Here is a 17,439-nt window from a genome sequence, read left to right on the forward strand (position 1 = left end):
GAAGTACCCTATATTTCCCTCCCTCATCTCACCTGGAAGCCAACTGGTGATGGAGTCTGTAGAGGTCAGCTTTCTAGAACATACCACTTTTCTAGCGTGCATGGAGTTGAGCTGGTTGAATTGAGTTAGGGACCCCACTATGTGCCTTCTCTCTAAGCTCGGTTGGATGGCTGAGTCTGAGGTCCATCTCTGTGTTCCTAATCCATGCTTCCTTATTATTGGACTGGTTCGGGGAGAAGGTGATAATGTCTGGTTCCTTGCTATTTGTTAATCTAACCTTGGATAATCAAAAGTTGGACCACATTTCTTAACATGAGCATCTAAAGGATTAGCTTTTTGTCGTTGTTGTTAATATGAATAATATTACATGATCAATGAGTAATATGAAATTGTTTTGAACTTTGACATTGTAGGTAGTACATACCTTTAAGGGTCATAAGGCAGAAATCCATCTTTTGCAACCCTTTGGGGATCACGTTATCTCTGTTGATACTGACAGCATTCTTATTATTTGGCACATATATTCAGAAGGTAAGAATTAACCAATTTATTACTTTATCTTGGGATAGTATGTTTGTAGTTAAAATTAAAAACCTGTATAAACATAACTTCTATATACCAGAGGTTTCACATATAAGCAGTAAAACAATTTTAAGGAAGAATCATTAACATGTATGAAGAAAAAAGTTCTAAGTAAAAAATGAATAAACTGTTTTAGTCAGCTGTTGAGCTATTTATACCCTGTTTAGTTTATCTCAACTAATACATTTTCCATTACAGTTCTCAAAGTTTAGTGACGTGTTATATTATTTTCTCTGTGGAGTGGATTTTGGTATATGTTTATACCTGTTAATTCCTGGTTTGTGTTTTCAATTTTCAGTAAAGGAGATTATAATAGTAAATTCAAAGATCTGTAATCTGAAGGAAAATATACATCTATCTTCTAAGGATGAGTCAGTGTCCTTTAACAGTAATATACAGTGGCACTGAACTGTGTTTATGGGACTGTTATTTAGGAATTAATCCTTAGCTTTCCTCAGTAAAAGACGATCTATCGTGAATTAAAGCTTATAAGTTGTTAATCTGTTTACATTTTTATCTTACATTATCTCTTGATTAATTCATGTTTGATGCAGTATGTTTTCTTTTAGTAGAAATTCTAGAGGTTGCTGTCCTGGGAGTTATCCATGTTATTGGTCTAATTATTAGTCTTATTCTTAATAATAAGAATTCTTATTAATTATTCTTTTTATTCTTAGTCTTCATATTATTATTCTTTGCTTTGTCTTTTCTCAAGTAGAGGGAACAGAATTCTAAAAGTAGTCCCTATGTAGAAGGATGTTAAAAGTCCTTTTATAAAATTAAAGAATCTGAATCTTAGAGTTTAGTAGGCTTTCTATTGATGCTGATGCCCAGCTTTTTGTTGTTACAGCAACACATTGAACCAGTGTTTTCAGGAAGCTGTTTGTAATGATTTTAAGTAAAACTGCTAATTACAAATGAAGGCTCTCTTAAAATAGTATTGAAATAGACTTTGTATAATTTTCATCTATATCTATGTTTCTTAAACTGGGATACACATTACCCCTGGGAGTGTGCAGCAGTGTGCCAGATAGTATGTGAAACTAAAGATTAAATGAAATGTACCTTCTTTGATATTTAGATTTATTGGAAAACAGCGAAAAAATTGTTTTTGTCATGGATGAACTGTATGTGAAGTACGTAGGATTTTAAGCATATATAAGATTTCAAAAAATGTTTTAATCTTGCAGTAGGCTATGCCATTTTCCACTCCAAAGGGCTATAAGTTCTTTTCATCTCTTCTATTAGGGGTTCTATGGAAATGTGTGAGAAGCCACTTAGTTTCATTAAAGTTTGCCTCCTACTTTTTACATATTCAAGTGGCCAATTAGGCTCTCTAGATATTTGGCCTTTCACTCTCTGGAAGAGCTCAGAGGAAGCACTTAATTTGGAATATTCACTCTGCCTCTTGATACAATTATAATGATATTAAGGCCAATCCCTAGTGTCATTTTTTTTAAGTTCTTATTTTTTCATTTCTGTAAATCAATTCAGCAGTGAGTGAAATTTTAAATAGTTGATATTAGAACTTGTAGAAAATTTTGAGTCTAAATTACTTTTACAAGTTGTCCCTCATCATATTTTTTTAATTCTCAAGGAAAATTTATAGGCTAGTAAGTTAGTCTGCCACATAAATCTTTGATGTGGTAGACTTTATGTGCTAAATAAATGGGTATATGAAAAATATTTTGAAATATTTTATAAAAAAATTTATTTTTTTTATAACTTTTACTTTTGTAGAAGAATACCTGCAACTGACTTTCGATAAATCAGTATTTAAAATTTCGGCAATTTTGCATCCCAGTACCTACTTGAATAAAATACTTCTTGGAAGTGAACAAGGAAGCCTTCAGTTGTGGAATGTAAAGTCTAAGTAAGCACTTTAGAACATTACATGGGTGTCTCCTACCTTATCCTCATCAATTACTCCCTAATGTGTACTTAAGTCTCTCAATTCTCCCTGCCTTTATGTTTACTTGGAAGACTCAATAAATAAACATGTTTTTGGAGTAGTTACTCAGCTTCACAAATGCCCATTGAAATGTATATATTAAAGGCCCTAGTCACTGTAGAAAATCCATGTAGCTGTAGAGAAAGCTCTAGTAAAGTAATAGATCAGAAAATAATTATGAGATTGTCACTGGGCAGCTTCTAGTTTTCAGTAAACCGAAAAGGTAGGAGAAAGCAAGGAATATCAGTTTTAATTTAGTGCTAGCATCTAGGAATGATTTTTCAGGATAACAGTACTTTGATCATCAACCACAAACATGATAGACATCTATTATAATATTATTGGTGTAACTGGAAGGCTAAATGTTTTTAGAATAACTACCTGTTATTTGAACGTTTATCCAGAGAAAAAAGTGGCAGCCGAGGCTTCTTATTGTATAACATTAAAAAGACAAGCAAAAATATTTGGCCATCCAAATTGTCCTTTCCACATGTCTTATAAATTTAAGAGAAAAGATAAGATTATCAAAAGTTTAATGTTAATCCTGGATTTTAGTTTTATCAGCGTTTCTGTTCAATTTAACAAATATTGAGTATCTCCTGTACTAGGTCAGGGATAATGACTGAGATATTGTCTCTGCCCCTATTGTTACCTCTTTAGGCTCTTTATGTGACATTTACACTCTTTATTGTATGTTAAATATCTTGTGGATAATCATTGAGTGAACTAATCTGTGCCCACTTACAGAATTTAATATATGATTTAGTACTTTATTATCATTATAACAATTTCAGAAATCTCTGTTTGTTCCATGGATCTATTTGTCATTCCTGGTTTGATTCCAGAATTTAGCGGTATCACTATCATATGTTATATAACACATGAGTAGTATTGTAATTATAATATATTCCCTTTTGTGATAAGTTTCTAGAAATATTACAGTGAAAAATGAGATCTACTTGTATGCTAATATTGTTTTCTATTGTAGTGTATACTATAAAATGATTTTTACTCATGTGTTTTTTTCCTCTATTTAATTTCTTAAAGAGGTGGCATAGTATGTATAGTGTTTACTAGCAGCTCGGGATAGGAATTGTTCTCTCTGGGCTCTATCAATTATTAGTCATGTGACCTTAGCTTAATTATTTCACATTTTTAAGTTTCTTAGTTTATTTGGAAAGTGGTGATAATGTCTACCTCATAGAATTATTTCAAGTATTAAATAAGTTAATATATATTTAGAATAGTGTGGAACAGAATTAAGAATTTAGTAAATATTACTTGTTATTATTTAACTTTTTAATATGTAGTTAATTTTGTTTTCCTCCAAAATATATCTTTCAACTATTTTTCTTCTTGTAGTAAACTTCTGTATACATTTCCAGGATGGAAAGTTGGAGTGACAGCTCTTCAGCAGGTAGTATTTTTCTTTTAAGTAAGTCAAAGAGGAAATTAAGTTAGTACTAGAATCTTTCAGTTTCAGGAGTCAATCATATTTCTACATCTAAAGACAAAATAATACATAGACTAGTTTATCTTTGTAAATCTTCCCCTAAAAAAGTAATATTTTAGGGATGTATTTGAAAATAAGTAATAAAACCTTTGCCTATAACCTTTCTGAAAATTGTTTTGCCTGGAATTAGGCTGTTAACCTGTGGTTGCTGTGGAATGATGTTTACCAGTCATTTTGCAAGCATATAGTCCAGTACCTTCTGCAGAGTGAAGATGAGTTTTTCAGTGAAGCAAGAGGGATCGTAGGTCATACAGAGGACAGGATTGTTGAGATTTATAGCTTGAAATAAGTGGAGCCTAAATTCTAATATTTCACTAAATGCTGGACTCTTCCAGAAATAACTGCTTTTTGTTTTATGAGTCTGCAGGACCTGTATGAATGAATGAAAGTATGGAGAAAATCTTACACATATAATGGACACGTACACAGCCAGTGTACTTTTGTCTTTCTAAATAACCATTGCTTATACCTGCCCAGTTTATATACGTTCCTTCATCCTTTCTCATTACCATCAACCTTGCTCTGCTTTAGCCTACCCAAAAGACAGATCCCAAAGGTATCAGATGATTAGGGCCCTTAAGGGCAAGGGATACTTGTTTTACTATCCACAGCTTCAACACAGGGTCTTATGCATAGTAATTACATGATGGCCAGTTAATAAAATGTTTAGCCTAATTCCATTCTACAGTGGTATTGGACATTGATTTTCTGTATAATAGAGGAACTTATCATAGAGCCTATATGTAAGACCATTGTATAAAATGAAGATTATAATTTTGGGCTATTAAATCTGAAACAGACTAATTGTAAAATTTTTTTGCTTTGTTTTATAGATTTTTTTCTGTTTTCCTTGAGTAAACAATTCTTCACTTTTTTCATAGTTGGCTTTTTATGTTGCCATGCATATGGCAAGCCATTATATGTTTTCTAAGAGTTGCTATCTTTTTTCTGTTTCCATCTGGTGAATGATCTGTAATGATTTCACCCATGAGCTTCCTTTGCTATTATAGCTGCTTTCTTACCAAGTTGGCTGTGTTTTGGGAGTAGGGAGGTGATGGTGACAACCAGATTTAAAGCTGGGAAGTAACTTGGAAAAATCATTCCTAGATACTTCCAAGCGAAATAGCAATTAAAGTATGCCGGAATACTTGTTGATTTTTTGCCACCTTCAGGAAGATAATCCATAATTTCTTTTGCTAACACAATTAAGTAATGATGCATATAATCAGGATTATTAAAGCTATTTGAGAATATTTAAAAAGTTGAGTAATTTAATTTTCAGGCACCAGCCGTGGATGTTATTGCTGTTGGTCTTATGTCTGGTCAGATTATCATTCACAACATTAAGTTTGATGAAACGTTAATGAAGTTTCGTCAAGACTGGGGCCCTATTACTTCAATTTCATTTCGTACAGGTAAGTCTTAATTTTTGATAAGAGTTAATTAATACTTAAAATATATTACTTTAAAGCTCATAGAAATTTTCTTAATAGACGTTTTCTTGTAATTTAACCTAACTGAAATGAACAAAATACTGTAGTATGAAGAACCAAAGGAATAAGGATAGATTCTTGATGTATAGTCTGTTTTAACTTTGTATTTATGGATTAAAAGGATGGAGCAGAGAATTGTTTAGTTACTCTATGCTGCATGTTTTTGCTAATGTATTTTATTTTAATAATAGATGGTCATCCAATAATGGCAGCTGGAAGCCCTTGTGGTCATATTGGACTCTGGGATCTTGAAGACAAAAAATTAATCAATCAAATGAGAAATGCACATTCTACAGCAATCGCTGGACTGACATTTCTCCATAGAGAACCACTTCTTGTCACAAACGGTGCTGACAATGCTCTCAGGGTATTATGACTATTGTTATCATCTTTCTGGCTCATCTGTCCTACCCTTTGGACTATTACAAGCCTGCTTTAATGTATCATTTTGGAACCTAGAAGATAGAAGGAATGTGGGATAAGATACTGGTGCAGTTGAAACAAAAATCACAGGAGGTTACATTACATTATTGCGGTAAAGTGAGACAGAGTTACAGTTTCAAGCACTTCCCAGTGCCAGTCATTTTATGTTAAAAGTGATTTGACTGCTTTCAGACCAATTTATACATTGTGGAAGAACCTTACCTTTTTATTTCTTGGCAGATATGGATATTTGATGGTCCCACAGGTGAAGGCCGGCTTTTGAGATTCAGAATGGGACACAGTGCTCCTCTTACCAAAATTAGATATTATGGACAAAATGGACAACAAATTCTTAGTGCAAGTGAGTTTCTCCTTTGTTCTGTTAGTTTTTTTCAGCAAGTATTGAGAACAGAGTGCTTAATATTTAATACGTTTGGTGTTTACACATTTTTAGATTCAAATGTCTTTTTGATTTGGAAATCTGGATAAAATGAGTCAAAGAAAACAGGCAATTCTTTTTGAATACTATAGATGTTATCTTTATTTGGAGTGTCATCCTGTTTACTAATAATCCTTAGAGACAGAATGGTCAGATTCTGAAAATGTAGCCCTTGCCTATTCTAATGATATGCTGAGAATTATTAGTACCTCATTCTTTGTTCTTAATAAACAGAATTCTGTGCACAATTGAATACTGTAATGAAGACTGTAGTTGCAATACGGCTCTTCTTTTAAAGTGTCCCAAACAATAACTTCAAGCTTTTTACAGCATCTAGTTTAAAGATCTGATGCAGATGGTACATTGTTTTGATGAAGCCTGATTAGGCATTTTTTATATATATCAACAGGTCAAGATGGAACTCTTCAGTCATTTTCCACGATACATGAAAAATTTAACAAGAGCTTGGGACATGGTAGGTTATTTGCAAGATGAAAAAAAGCTGCTGATCACAAAAACGTTTCAAGATTCTGTGAGACAACATAGAGGTTTCATTGATAAATCTCCTCCTTTCTTGGAAGAAATAAAAAACCCTTGTATGGAAAGGTAGTAAGATTACCAAGATCAGTATTGCTCTAGAAGTGGTTGAGGTGCTGCTATGAGGTCATTGGAAAGAGTTAGACATCTGGGGTGGTAAAAATATACTGCTACCACCCAGAAGACATTGATGGTCTAACCTGAGCCATCTGTAGGGTGCAGAATTTTAAAGATGGAGGGAAGCTTAGAGAAAACATCAAAGTAAGCAGTGTCCTATCTTTTTGTAAAAAGGGCACATTTTATTTATCCCTTTCCGTGGTTTCCAACATTTGAAATATTTTGTTTACTAAAAAAGTGTTTTTCAGTTTTATTCACAATTACTTTTAAAGCTAATGACCTGGTTATTCATGCAGATATATACTTCCAGGTGAATTTCAGGATCATTTTTAAATCAGTATCCAGAATAATTTCTCTTAGGATTAAATCGGAGAAATTTGATATCTTTAAGAATTTTCACATCTAGGAATATGCTATATCCTTATTCAAGTTGTCTTTTAATTTACTCAGTGAAGTTTTTTTTAGTTTTCCTCCTGTAGATTCTACATATTTAAGATTATTCAGTAGTATTTTACATACTTTGACATAATTTTCTAAAGTAAATGTTGCTGCGTTGTAGGGAACTTGCTGATTTTTTTGTATTGTTCTGTGTCTGGTCTAATGAAACTATTATTTTAATAATTATTTGACTTTCTCCTGATTGACATCACTGTATGACCATCATATCATCTGCAAAAAAGGATATTTTTATCTTTTTTCAGTTATTTATATCTCATAGTTTATTTTCTTGTGGTATAATTACATAGGCTAAACTTCACAAACTGTTAACAGTAGTGGTAATAACATCATCTTTATTTTGCTCCTGACTTAAATGGCAATATCTTGAACTTTACACTTATGTGACAATGAATAAATTTTCTTTTATATACATGTTCATTAAGAATATTCATAGCTATGTTCCCCTCTCCCCCAACCTCAGGACTAATAAATAGAAAGAGAGTCAAACGTAAAGGACTTCAGAATGCCATGTCAGTGAGACTTCCACCCATCACAAAGTTTGCAGCTGGTAAGTAACTTCATACTGTGTTTGGAGAAGTTCTGCTGTGTCATTTATTTCTAACTATGTATTTCTTTATTTTCTCCATTTTGATAACTATTTTTGCAAATATTAAGCATCTAGTGGTTAACCCCAAGTGCATGTTAATCTTTTGTGAAGACTAAAAGTGAGTTATTTATAATTTGAACTTGTTATCTATTAATTTCAGGCTTTGCTCTTCTCTGTAAGAGATACTAATAAACAATATTTGATATTTCATTTTATAGCACTTATGTTTATTGTCATATGCAGTATAATTAAAGTCACTTATGTTAAAAAGCAAGATCAGAGAACATTGAGTTCTGACTAATAAAGATCTAAATACATTGAGGTCTTAGTATATATCATGTCATTTGAGCAGTGTTTCATTCAAAGAAGTGATTTTAAGAAAAACATAAGTGATGGGATTGTTGAATGAAAACTGTCATAGAAATAACTGTATAGACACCATTTTTATACTTCAGGGTGGTTATAACAACCTGATGACTTTTTTTTTTTTAACTTTAACCACCTTCCTGTCTGTTTTTTATCTTAGAAACTGATTGGTCTTTTTAAAACATGTAAAGCATATTACTCATCGTCTTAAAAATCTTTCAGTGGCCCTTTATTACCTCCAGGGTGAACTCTCCTTAACATAGCTTTCAAGACACTTTGTAACATTGCCCCAGTTGTCCCTTCTCATGAAAATGCTTCACTTACTTGCTATGCTTAATTTTGTAATTTTGTTCAAGTCACTCTAGGGCCATGTGTACCCCACCCCCTAGCTGATTACTGCTGTTTTACTCTTCTTTCAGGGAGCCATTTATTACTCTCTACACATTTCTTAGCAAACTCTTCCTGAGTGCTCTTATAAGACACTATCATACTTTATCATAATTTCTTATTAGAATCTTGTTTGATCGGAAGCTCATTGCTATCAAGAATTACTTGTTTATAATTGTTTCCTTAGTGCTTGATGATAACATGGAATATTAGATGCTTAATAAATAATAGATGAATTAATGAGAGAATGAAAAGCAATTCAATATATGATTTTAATTATGTTTTAGAGGAAGCTCGTGAGAGTGACTGGGATGGTATCATTGCCTGCCATCAAGGTAAACTGTCTTGTTCAACTTGGAACTATCAGAGATCTACAATAGGCACTTACTTTCTCAAGCCAAAAGAGCTGAAGAAAGATGACATAACTGCAACAGTAAGTGAGCTTATTTATAAGAGTATTTTCTCCCTTAAAACTGTTCTGTGGTAATCTCATTATACTCATGTTTATTAATGATAATATTGATTGAAAGCACATAGTTTAAAATTTTGAAATATTGTTACGTTTTCCTATGTGCAAGTAATTATTTGAATTAAGCTTTGCTTAATCAGATGTAGTATATTGGTCATTTCAATTTTCTAATTAATATAGGATTACTCAGAACACCTTTTGAAGATAATTTCAGTATTTATCAGTATACATTCTCACCTGAATTATGTTGAGTATACAGTACTATAGTCAATGAATGTGAATCTGAAGGATTCTTCCTTTATTTCCTTTCTTCCTTGATTTTTTTACTACAGGAATAAGATTTAGCTAAATATTTAATGAGTTAATGAGTAGTATTAGCTCTTTTTTTCTCATTTTTTTATATTTGTCTTTTGTGAAAAGTGCCTTTTAGAGAAATTCTGATTGAATTCTGTCTAAGCCTTTTTTAAATGTAGCTTTTAAATGCCAGTGTTTACTTATAAGTTCTTACTCATCTTTTGAAATTTTATTTTTGTTTTCTTTTGTTAATATTTAAGTTTCCTTGTATTAGGTTCAGGTTTTAAGATACAAAGAAAGATTTCAAATTTGGTTTACAGAAGTGTTGCCTTGCTTTTTCTTAAAGTTTTATTGAGATATAATTCACTCATTTAAAGTGTATAAGTCAGTGGTTTTTAGTATATTCAAAGAATTAATTGTACAGTCATCACCAAAATCTTATCAATTTAATTTTAGAACATTCTCGTCACTCCAAAAAGGAACTCTACCTATTAGCAGCTGCCCCTATTCTCTCACTTTCCCCCTTTCCCATCTCCCTAGCCTAGGCAACCATGTATTTATACTTCATATCTTCTATTTTGAATAATATTCCATTTTGTGTGTAAATCACATTTTGGTTAGCCGTTGATCAGTTGATGGACATTTGTATTGTTTCTGCTTTTGGGCTATTATAAACAATGCTACTGTGAACATTAGGGCACAGGTCTTTATGTGGACATGTTTTTGTTTGTCTGCATCATTAGCTAGGAGTGGAATTGTTAGGTCATAACGTAGCTCTGTGTTTAACATTTTTGAGGAACTGCCAACTGTTTTCCAAAGTGGCTGCACCATTTTACATTCCCACCATGAATACATGAGAGTTCCAATTTCTGTATATCCAAGCCAGTACCTGTGATCTTCTGGGTTTTTTTTTTTTTAATGTTCAACTTTGTATTGTTATATAGTAGCAACAAACAATTATGAAATATATGAAAATACACAATTTACAATAACAAAAAATCATCTAATGCCATATTGTGAGCAATTTCTTCTGTTCCTTGAGCTATATTTTCTCCTACATTTGTAATCTATTTTTGCATCGTCCCTTTCTCTCTGTCTCTCTGTCTATCTGACTCTCTGACTCTCTGACTCTCTGTCTCTCTCTCAGCTCTTCTCTCTCCTTTACTCCTCCAGTTGGGCTCTTCTGTTTTTTTGATTAGTGCCATTCTAGTGTGTATGAAGTGGTAATCTCATTATAGTTTTGATTTGTATCAATGACTTGATGAGCATCTTTTTATGTGCTTATTGGCTGTTTTTTATCTTCCTTAGAGAAATGTTTATCTAAATCCTTTGCCCCTTATTTATTTAGTGGGATTATTTTTTTATTAATGAGTTGTAATAGCTTTTTGTATAATATAGATACAAGTTCCTTATCAGAAATGTGATTTGCATATATTTTCTTCCATTCTGTGGACCATCATTTCATTTTCTTGTTGATATCATTTTCTGCCAAATAGTTTTTAATTTTGATGAAATCCAACCTATTTTTTTTTATTTAATTGCTTGTGGTTTTGAAAAATCACTGCCTAACCCAAGGCCAAGAAGATTTACTCTTGTGTTTTTTCTAACAAGTTCATAGCTTTAGCTCTTAAATTTTGGTCTATAATTCTTTCTGAGCTAGTTTTTGTGTATGGTGTGATGTAGGGGTCCAAAGTTCATTATTTTGCATTTGATATGTAGCTGTTCAGCATCATTTGTTGAAAAGATTTTTCTTTCCTCATCGAATGGTCATGGCATGCTTGCCAAAAATTATTTGACATAAATATGAAGGTTTATTTCTGTACTCTCAGTTCTCTTTTATTTTTCTATGTGTCTGTCTTTATGCTAGTACCACAGTGTCTTTATTAGGGTACCTTTTACTTGGTAGTAAGGTTTGAATTCAAGAAGATTTTTTTTCTTCTTTTTCCAAAATTGTTTTGGCTATTCTGGTCCCTTGCATTTCCTTATTAATTTTAGGATCAGTTCATCAATTTCTGCAAAAGGAGGCAGCTAGAATTTTGAAAATGCTTATTAAAAGTATAACTTTACATTTTACAGATTTCTTTGTAATTATATATGTTCTATTCTCTAGTACAAAAATCCAGCCTTAAACTTTTATACTATTTTCTAAACCATAGAGATTTTATCTTGAGCATCTTAAGTTTACCTGCACAGTTTTGAGTAGCTGTAGTAGTGGCAGTAGTAGTAATGATAATTATAGCTAACTGTTTTTTGTATGCTTACTTTGTTCCAGGCTTTCTGTCTAGCATGTATTATTTTATCCTCACAATAATCTTACAGTATGGTTTATTGTTAGCCTCTTTTTATAGGTGACAAAACTGAGGTTTAATGTAATGAATAATATGCCTGAGGTCAATAAAGCTAGTGAATAGCAGAGTTGGGATTTGAACCAGGACCATTCAATTTAAGATCTATTTCTTAATTCACAGCCTATAGTGATCACTCATAGATATTTAGTATATGTATATACAGTGGTACTTAACTGGTGCTGAGTCATTTGTCTGGCAAACTCAACTACCTAGAACAAAGCCAGTGACCAGAAAGTAATAAACAAAAGTCTTTATCAGAGAGCCCATGGACCAAAGTACAATTTGTTATTCAATGGTAATGCCCTCAGCTTATTCATTTTTGCTTTGCCTGTCCCATCTTTGATAAGAGATTAGAGTGAATCAATTAGAAAAGAAGATTGCCAGAAGCAGGCACACTAATAAATCTTATTAAAATAAATGCAAGTTACAAAAAGTATAGCAAGGCCATCAGGAGTCTTTATTACTTGTAGGTTATAGCTTAGTATCTCCATTAGTTCCTGATAGCATAACTATACAACATAGCATAAACATTTATACGTTATTCAAAATAGGTAAGATTATGTTTATGTTCTATTTAGGAAGATAGAATGCTTTTTAAGATTAGTCCATAATTTCCTATGTAAAATTTTTTTTGAGGAATAAACTGTAATAATTACCTAGAAAAATATATGTAAGTGGAACATACTTATGTGAATACTATGTAAATATGTCTTGATTCAGGTGGTGGTATATCAGTTTTATGCTGCTTTGCAGTTAAATATCCTCTATTAAATATTTTCTTTTAGATCTTAGAAGTTATCGATTTCTTTAGGCATAAATTCAATAGTTGTTTGAATTTTCTCTTGGGTGGATGACATCTGACTGACACAGTGGTAATCAGGGATATCTCTGGCCATGACCCAATACATACCCAGTCTCATGTTTTTAACATAGGAAAAAAGACATCTCATTAATACAATGTTGACACTCTAAGTATTAAATTATGAGTTTATTTTATAGAAACTGTTTATAAACTAAATGTTTTCCATGTAATATTTTATGGGCTTCCTTTCTAATATGTCATAATTAAAATGTTTTGGGCTTTTTCATTGGACATTCTGTGTTTTCAGTTTTATATCAGCTGTAGAAGCAATTTCAAAAGTAAAGTAATTAGGCAGTGGAATGCTTTGACTTTAGCACTGTTCTGAATAAATTAAAATTTGAAGGCCTGACTTTGTAAATTTCAGTTAACTTCACTTATGTTTTATTGTCTCATAATAATTTCTTCATTCCTCCTAGAGAATGGAGATAGAATCAAGTAGATATTTCTTATATACTCAAATTTAAGAAAATTGATGAAGCAATTCATTTATCATGCTTTTTTTAAAAGTAAGATAATTAGTAAATTAAAAAATACTTTGGAAACTATAAAGTGCAATAAAATGTTAGTTATTTTATAATGTCATTTTTGTTTAAATTTTTTTTTTCTAAGGCAGTGGACATAACTTCTTGTGGAAATTTTGCTATAATTGGTCTCTCATCAGGAACTGTAGATGTGTATAACATGCAGTCTGGTATACATCGAGGAAGTTTTGGCAAGGATCAAGGTATTGAATTTTTTTTTCTTATTTGGGAAAAAGCAATATAGATAGATACAAGGCTAATAACTGTCACTCACATTTATTAAATTCTTGAGCTCCAGCCATTTTGCAAAAGTTGTAGATGGGTTATCATCAACCCTATATGACAGATACTGCCGTTACATTTATTATAAACAGCATGTTGAAATACTCAAAGAGAATGAAGTCATGGATATGTTAGGATAAAGTCATTATACAAATTAAAATTTGTGCTTTAAGCAGGAAATCATAAGTAGTTTTTGAAGTCTTTGTGGCATTAACCTGTTAGACTTTGGTTTTATTCAAGCAGTATAATCTCCCTGCTCCCTAAAATCCAGATAAATTTCAAGATTTTAGGGAAGGTAAATAGTGGGAACTTATATATTTAAATGAAGGAATCACTCTAATATTCAGAGAAGCAATGTCAATTATTATTTCTTTTTTTCTTTTAACATATGTTTTAAAGCTCATAAAGGGTCTGTTAGAGGTGTTGCAGTGGATGGATTAAACCAGTTGACAGTTACAACTGGTAGTGAAGGATTACTCAAGTTCTGGAACTTTAAAAACAAAATTTTAATCCATTCTATAAGCCTCAGTTCAACTCCAAATATGATGCTGCTACATAGAGACAGGTAAAGTTTTTTTTTTAATGATACTTTACTTAATTTAAGTAAAGTATATAATTTACCAAGTGGGGAAAACTCAGAATTTGAATATAAAGGAACAGCATTTTGTTTAATTTCCCCAAAGGTATTATTTGATTTTAAAAATTAAAATGACTATGAGATTTTTGTTCAAGGTTTTGTTTGTTTATTAAACTGGTGCATTTATCTTGCTAGTGGCATTCTGGGACTCGCCTTGGATGACTTCTCCATTAGTGTTCTGGACATAGAAACCAGGAAGATTGTCAGAGAGTTTTCTGGACACCAAGGCCAAATAAATGACATGGTAAAACAAACATTAGATGTTTAAAGCAAAACTTGAGTCATTTCTACTTCTGTTTAGGTTAAAAATGCTCAAATAATGTACACTGTTGTTTTTTAATAGCATTAAACTACTCATCATATGAGGAAATGTTTAAAATAAATAATTTGGAGACTAATTTTCGAAGAGAATTTTAAAGAAAATGTAGAATTATTATTATTATTATTATTTTTTTAAGCGAAGCAAGCCTTAGTTGACCTCACAGATTGCAAGGACATTGTCAGCTTATAATCCCTTATTTTTTATTTTTTACGCCTACAGGACTTGGTCTTCCTATGTGGTCTCCCATCCAAGTACTAACCAGGCCCAACCCTACTTAGCTTCCGAGATCAGACAGGATCGGGCTTGTTCAGGGTGGCATGGCCATAGACAAGAAAATGTAGAATTAAAAGAAGTTTAATGTTTCTCAGGAAAGTTAATACTGTCAGATTAAAATGTAAATCTTAGAATTTACCTTTTTCTCTTAACCTCTAAACAAGACCGAAATATACTTTGGGGAATGAATGATTCATTGAAATATATCATTTTTGACTTAATACTAAACTAGGCTAAGAGAACTCATTTCTCTATTTCTACATGCATAATGAATTACTACTAGGATACCTGGACTATCTGGTATCTGGTTTATTCTAGTTTCATGTTATTCTAAAGTTTATATATCTTAACTCCAAAATTGTTAATTAATAATGTGTTTTAGCTTTCCATTATGTTCTTTTTGTGGGATATATGATATAGTAAGAGGTGCTCTAATTTAAAAAGTGCCTGTAGAGGACTGTATTAAGTATATATTGTCATTTCATATCAGTTGCAGATATCCTTGATTTATTTGAAAACAAAAATTAAAAGAAAATTCTGGCTACTAAGCAGCAATCCCAATAGCTACTTTAACTTATTAGTTCTCATACCAAAATCAGAATTTACAACGTTTACTCATTTCCTTAAAAACAGAGGAAAAAATGGTCCGGAAATAGTGTTGTGCTGCAGATAGGAGATTGGCAGAACTACCCATCAACAAAATTTGTTGTGACAGTATCTAGAGAAGTGAGGGTGGGAGTGGGATAATTTAATGAAATGGCATCTTTGAAAACATCTGTCAGTGCCATCTTGCTCTTCCTGTTTCCTTTTCAAACTTCATTTTCAATTTGTATGTTTTGAGTTTCTCTGACTCAGTAATACATCACTCCTGTTTAATTAAATCTGTGAACATTTATAACATGACTTTACCTATTAGAGTCACTTTTCCTATCTTTTAATATCTGTACTGTCTTGTAAATTGAGCTCTCCATACCTTAAGTTTTGAGTTTCTACAGTATTACTGCAACCTGATGAACAAATTAGAGTTCACTTATCCCAGTACCTTTTGCTAATATAGATAGTCATGATTCCTGTGGTATACTTAGCTTCCTGGATGAACTATCATACTGCCATTATAAGCTTTAAAGATTTCTCTTTTAGATATTCTTACACATCTGATCTGCTTAAGCTCACAACACCTATTTGCTACAGGCAAGAAGAGCTATTATTTATTCATTTTTATTGATAGAAAAAAATGTAACTTCTTTAAAGTAGCCTGGATAGTTTATTGCTTAAATTTATTTTGAAACCTTGTAGTTTTAAATTACATTTTGGAAGTAAAACGATTAAGGAAGCTACAAGTAAAAGTAGAAGGACTTCTTTAGTAACTTGAATATTTTAAGAGAATTTGCATTCTTGTCTTCAAAATCATTTTGGATTAATTCTTAGAAAGTTAGCTTAACATAGATTCTTTTCAAGAAAATGTGGTTTTTGTTGCTTTTGCAGATGCTTTATAGCCAAAATTAGGCTGACAAAGTATTTCTAATTGAATATTCTCAGAATAGCAGTTTTATGTTAAAAATGATTTCTAGTCAGTTTAATTGTCTATAAATAAATTTAAGATATACTGGAGTAAAAATTTTTAAATAGTTGATATTAAAACTATTTAACTATTAAAATAGTTAATTTAAAAATTAACTATTTTAAAAATAGTTAATTTTTAAAACTTTTTATAATTCATGTATAAACTTATTCCTTATCTGTATCCAAATCAGTGGTATGTAAGAAATAGTATTTTCTTTTATATGAAAGAAGGCAGACTAAATTTTATTCAACCATAATTTTTCATGAAGCTGCATCATTTCATTTCTTGCATTTTCTAAGCTGCTAAAAATATAGACACAAGCATACATACATGTACACATAAATTATATTTGTGTCCTTTTTTTTTTTTAATTTAAAGACTTTCAGTCCAGATGGTCGTTGGTTAATAAGTGCTTCAATGGATTGCTCTGTTAGAACTTGGGACCTTCCTTCTGGGTGGTGAGTTTGTTTTTAAATCCCTAATCTCTATCAGAAGATTTCTCAGTCATTGTCTTTTACCTGCTTCTTTGAATATGAATGTATTCAGGGATTTTTCTAACTTGAGAGTATTTTATCCTTGGAGTGTTTTTGATCTCTTAAACGACAGAGAGTAGTACCATAAAAAATAAGAATGAGGAAAATGGAATCTCTCTTAGGTTTTCTGTTCCTGCAAAATTGAGATACAGAAGTGAGATGCATAAACCTTAAAAAAACTCATTTGGCCTTTTTGATACTTCAAAATACAGCTCAGACTTTAGGACTGCAAACTTTTGAAGGTTTTTTGTTCGTTTTGTTCATATTGAATTTAGTTAAAAAGGTCAAAAGTCCTAATTTTATGTATATTATATATTTTTTGTCTCTAACATAATTCTTGAAAGAAAACATTTTAGATACTTTCAAGTAATGAAAACGTGTGACTTAAGATTTGGGTAAAACCCAGCAGTGTTCAGAAATCTATTTCATAGATTCAAACTTGCTACTAAAACAGCACTTGAAGAGAAGAGATTATCTAATT

At 31.5% G+C, this 17,439-nt stretch overlaps 1 protein-coding gene and 1 pseudogene across 1 annotated transcript in view; one reads left to right on the forward strand and one right to left on the reverse strand.

Annotated features, from left to right (window-relative positions):
* WDR36 (WD repeat domain 36) overlaps nucleotides 1-17,439 on the forward strand; it is a 37,943-nt gene that overhangs the window by 5,044 nt on the left and 15,460 nt on the right. Inside the window, exons 4-16 of the mRNA XM_039848422.1 lie at nucleotides 414-531; nucleotides 2,323-2,455; nucleotides 3,896-3,950; nucleotides 5,329-5,461; nucleotides 5,731-5,906; nucleotides 6,203-6,323; nucleotides 6,811-6,876; nucleotides 7,975-8,061; nucleotides 9,141-9,286; nucleotides 13,436-13,550; nucleotides 14,029-14,194; nucleotides 14,402-14,510; nucleotides 16,804-16,883. Coding sequence (XP_039704356.1) covers nucleotides 414-531; nucleotides 2,323-2,455; nucleotides 3,896-3,950; nucleotides 5,329-5,461; nucleotides 5,731-5,906; nucleotides 6,203-6,323; nucleotides 6,811-6,876; nucleotides 7,975-8,061; nucleotides 9,141-9,286; nucleotides 13,436-13,550; nucleotides 14,029-14,194; nucleotides 14,402-14,510; nucleotides 16,804-16,883 — 1,505 coding nt within the window. The remainder of the gene's footprint in view (nucleotides 1-413; nucleotides 532-2,322; nucleotides 2,456-3,895; nucleotides 3,951-5,328; nucleotides 5,462-5,730; nucleotides 5,907-6,202; nucleotides 6,324-6,810; nucleotides 6,877-7,974; nucleotides 8,062-9,140; nucleotides 9,287-13,435; nucleotides 13,551-14,028; nucleotides 14,195-14,401; nucleotides 14,511-16,803; nucleotides 16,884-17,439) is intronic.
* Nucleotides 14,799-14,917, reverse strand: LOC120591091 (uncharacterized; annotated as a pseudogene).

This window comes from Pteropus medius, unplaced genomic scaffold (genome assembly GCF_902729225.1).
Source record: "Pteropus medius unplaced genomic scaffold, Ma_sr-lr_union100, whole genome shotgun sequence".
Classification (NCBI taxonomy): Eukaryota; Metazoa; Chordata; class Mammalia; order Chiroptera; family Pteropodidae; genus Pteropus; species Pteropus medius.